At 61.3% G+C, this 2,915-nt stretch overlaps 1 protein-coding gene across 1 annotated transcript in view; it reads left to right on the top strand.

Moving 5' to 3' along the window:
* Positions 1 to 2,915, top strand: part of Ptgis (prostaglandin I2 synthase) — a 29,748-nt gene that overhangs the window by 10,382 nt on the left and 16,451 nt on the right. Inside the window, exon 5 of the mRNA XM_048811938.1 lies at positions 1,544 to 1,915. Within this exon, the coding sequence (XP_048667895.1) occupies positions 1,544 to 1,915 (372 nt within the window). The remainder of the gene's footprint in view (positions 1 to 1,543; positions 1,916 to 2,915) is intronic.

The raw sequence follows: 2,915 nt of genomic DNA, 5'->3' as shown, positions 1-2,915 counted from the left end.
GCAGGGGTGGGGGTGGAATGGGGGTTGGTGGCTCGGCTCCTAATTGTGGTGACCCGTCATTCTCTCATGGTCGGGGCTCTCAGGGTTCTGTTCTGACCCTGTTCTTCTGTCCGTCTGCCCACCCACCATGCGCTCCTCCACCCACCCACCAACGTGTCGGGGCCACCCTGGGCCTGTGCTGTGCTAGTGAGGGACAGAGTGGTCCCTGTCAGCCCCCCTTCCCGCATGCCTGCTACCCCTGTCCCCAGCTGGGAGGACCTCTGTCCTGGGAGATCTAGGGGATGGGGTCAGGGGGTAGGGGAGCGAGGGACAGGAGGTTGGGACCTCAGTGGTGGCTCTCTGCCACGGCCGCAGCCCTTCTCATGGGGAAAAAGTGAAAACCTGCGGTTTCCCTCCCAGGACTGAGGCCAGGGCCTGGGGCTGGCACCGGGCGCCTGGGGCACTGGAAAGGGCTTGGGGGGGCATTTCCCCTGAGGTGGCCCCACAGGTGGTGCGTTGCTGCTCGCACACCTGAGCACGTCGGCTCCCGGCCTGGTCCTTTTGCACACCTGGCTGAGCCTGGTTGAGCTCAGACCTCCCAAGGTCCCTCAGCTCCAGCATGGGCTTCTCCCATTCCATGTCCCCTCTGCCTGGCAAGACCCCTGGACACCTCCCAGGCCCCGTCCCTAGCTCCGGTGCCTGCCAGAGATACCCAGCAGCTCTGGGCAGGCCTCCGCTGCCCCTCAGCCCCTGGCCTTGGCCCAGGCTGCGCCCTCTGCCTGACACCTCGCCTCCCCTGGCCCCTTCTCCAGGAAGCCTGCCCCGACCCCCTCCTGGGATGGTTTCTCCTGTCCCCACTGGTGCCCCATCTCACCCCTCGCCTCCCCCACCCCAGCCTCCTTACTGCTTCATCACTTCTGGCCCTTGCTGCCCAAGAAGTCTGCCCTGGGTCTGCCCCAGGTCTGCCCCAGGTCTGCCCCAGGTCTGCCCCAGGTCTGCCCCAGGTCTGCCCCAGGTCTGCCCCGAAGCAGGTTCCTTCTTATCCCTCAGCTCCACTGGGAGCCGCCCCACAGGCGCCCCTGCTGCTGCCCGCCTGAGTCTGCCTGTGTCTGCCTGCCATCCGTTTACCTCATGCTGCTCTTTGCCTGTTCAGTTTTCTCTTGGGGTGGTGAGTGTGTGCCCAGGCACTTCACCATGAGCTGCATCCCCAACCCTTTTTGCTTTGAGACACGGCCTCGCCAAATTGCCGAGGCTGGCCTTGAACTTTCGAGCCTCCTGCCTCAGCCTCCTGAGTCACTGGGGCTGCAGACACGCACCATGGAGCTGGCGCACATGGTGTTTCCACTGCCTTCCTGCTTCCTCTGTCCCCACACCGTAGCGGGAGTCCACGGGACAGGGCTCTGGTCTGTTCTTAAAGTCGGATCTGGGTCAGGAACATGCCCTGGCACACAGGAGGAAGACCAGGAGCTCCTTGAGGGGAAGGAGTGAAGACAATTTAGAGGCCACCAGGGGGCGAGGCCGTGTGTGTGTCCCCTAGGACCCTGACCTGCTTCTGTCGCCCCAGAGCCGGCTACCTGACCCTGTATGGAGTGGAGGCGTCCCCACACACCCAGGAGAGCCAGGCCCAGGACAGAGCCCACTCGGCCGACGTCTACCACACCTTCCGCCAGCTGGACCTGATGCTCCCCAAGCTGGCGCGAGGCTCCCTGTCAGTGGGTGAGCACCCGGGGGTCCCTGTGGGTGGTGGGCAGGCAGAAGGAGTCAGAGGTCTGAACACAGGGGCCACACAGGAGGAGGGTGCAATGTCCTCGGGGGCGGGGAGGTCCCCACTGTGGGGTGGGGACCCCCGCGGGGCTTGGGCCAGGTGGGCCCCTGGTGGGAACTCTAGCTCAGCACTCTGGAGTGGGCCTGGGAGTGTTCGTGTGTTCTTTCTCTTGTTTTAAGTTGCTTTTTAAGACATTTGCAAGTAGTTCATGTTTGGTATCGAAACTCAAGCCACGCAGAATGATCTGAGGGAGCAGTAAGGGTCCCCCACTTTCTCCCATCCCCACCTGCTCCAGCCCTCCTCAGAGGTCAGCACCAGGACTCCCCGGGAGCAGCCCTGCAGCGCCTCTCCACACAGGTGCCCACCCCCACGCACACGCACACGCACACGCACACACACACACACAGAGCCGTGAATTATTTTTATTGTTTTCTTTTTTTGCTACCGGGGATTGAACCCAGGGCACTGGACCACCGAGCCACATCCCAGCCCCTTTTTGTATTTTATTTAGAGACAGCGACTCACTGAGTTGCTCAGGGCCTCGCAAAGCTGCTGAGGCTGGCTTTGAACTTGCGATCCTCCTGCCTCAGCCTCCCGTCCACTGGGGTCACAGGCGTGCGCCACCCTCTGGCCTGTTCACTCAGGCCTTTCCTCTCTGTCTACCGAGGTCTCCTTAGCGCCCCACTTGCCCGCGGAACCAGTCACGTGCATCCAGCTTCTTCACTGAGGTTGTTGGTTTGCCAATCTGATGGGCAGAGGCTGGTGGCTTATTGTTTCGATTTGATTTTTGTCACAACCTTGTCAACATGCCGTTAGCAAGTTAAGTCCTTCCAGTCTGACGTGGGAAAGGGGCCTCTCGCTTTTGTGGCATTTCCCTGGCTGCGGGGATGACACTTCTTTTAGGTCTCTCTCACCGTTTTGTGAGCTGTCATCCGTGTCAGCCTCTTAAACACAACTCATTGTCTTATTGCGCCCTCCTGTCATTGCTGGAAGATTGGTATTTCAGGGCCCACTGTGCAGATCAGGAAACTGAGGCTCAAAGGCGAGAGCACTTGTCAAGACCAGTTGGTGGGTGGCTGCGCCAGGGCTGGACACAGGAAGGCTGCATTTCCCAGTGTGGGCGGCAGGTGGCAGTGCTGGGGGACAGTTTCTCTTGGATGAGGCCAGAAGC

Source organism: Marmota marmota, unplaced genomic scaffold (genome assembly GCF_001458135.2).
Source record: "Marmota marmota marmota unplaced genomic scaffold, marMar, whole genome shotgun sequence".
In the NCBI taxonomy this organism is placed as follows: domain Eukaryota; kingdom Metazoa; phylum Chordata; class Mammalia; order Rodentia; family Sciuridae; genus Marmota; species Marmota marmota.
The sequence above is the reverse complement of the archived record's forward strand: the minus strand, read 5'-3'. Positions and strand labels throughout refer to the sequence as shown.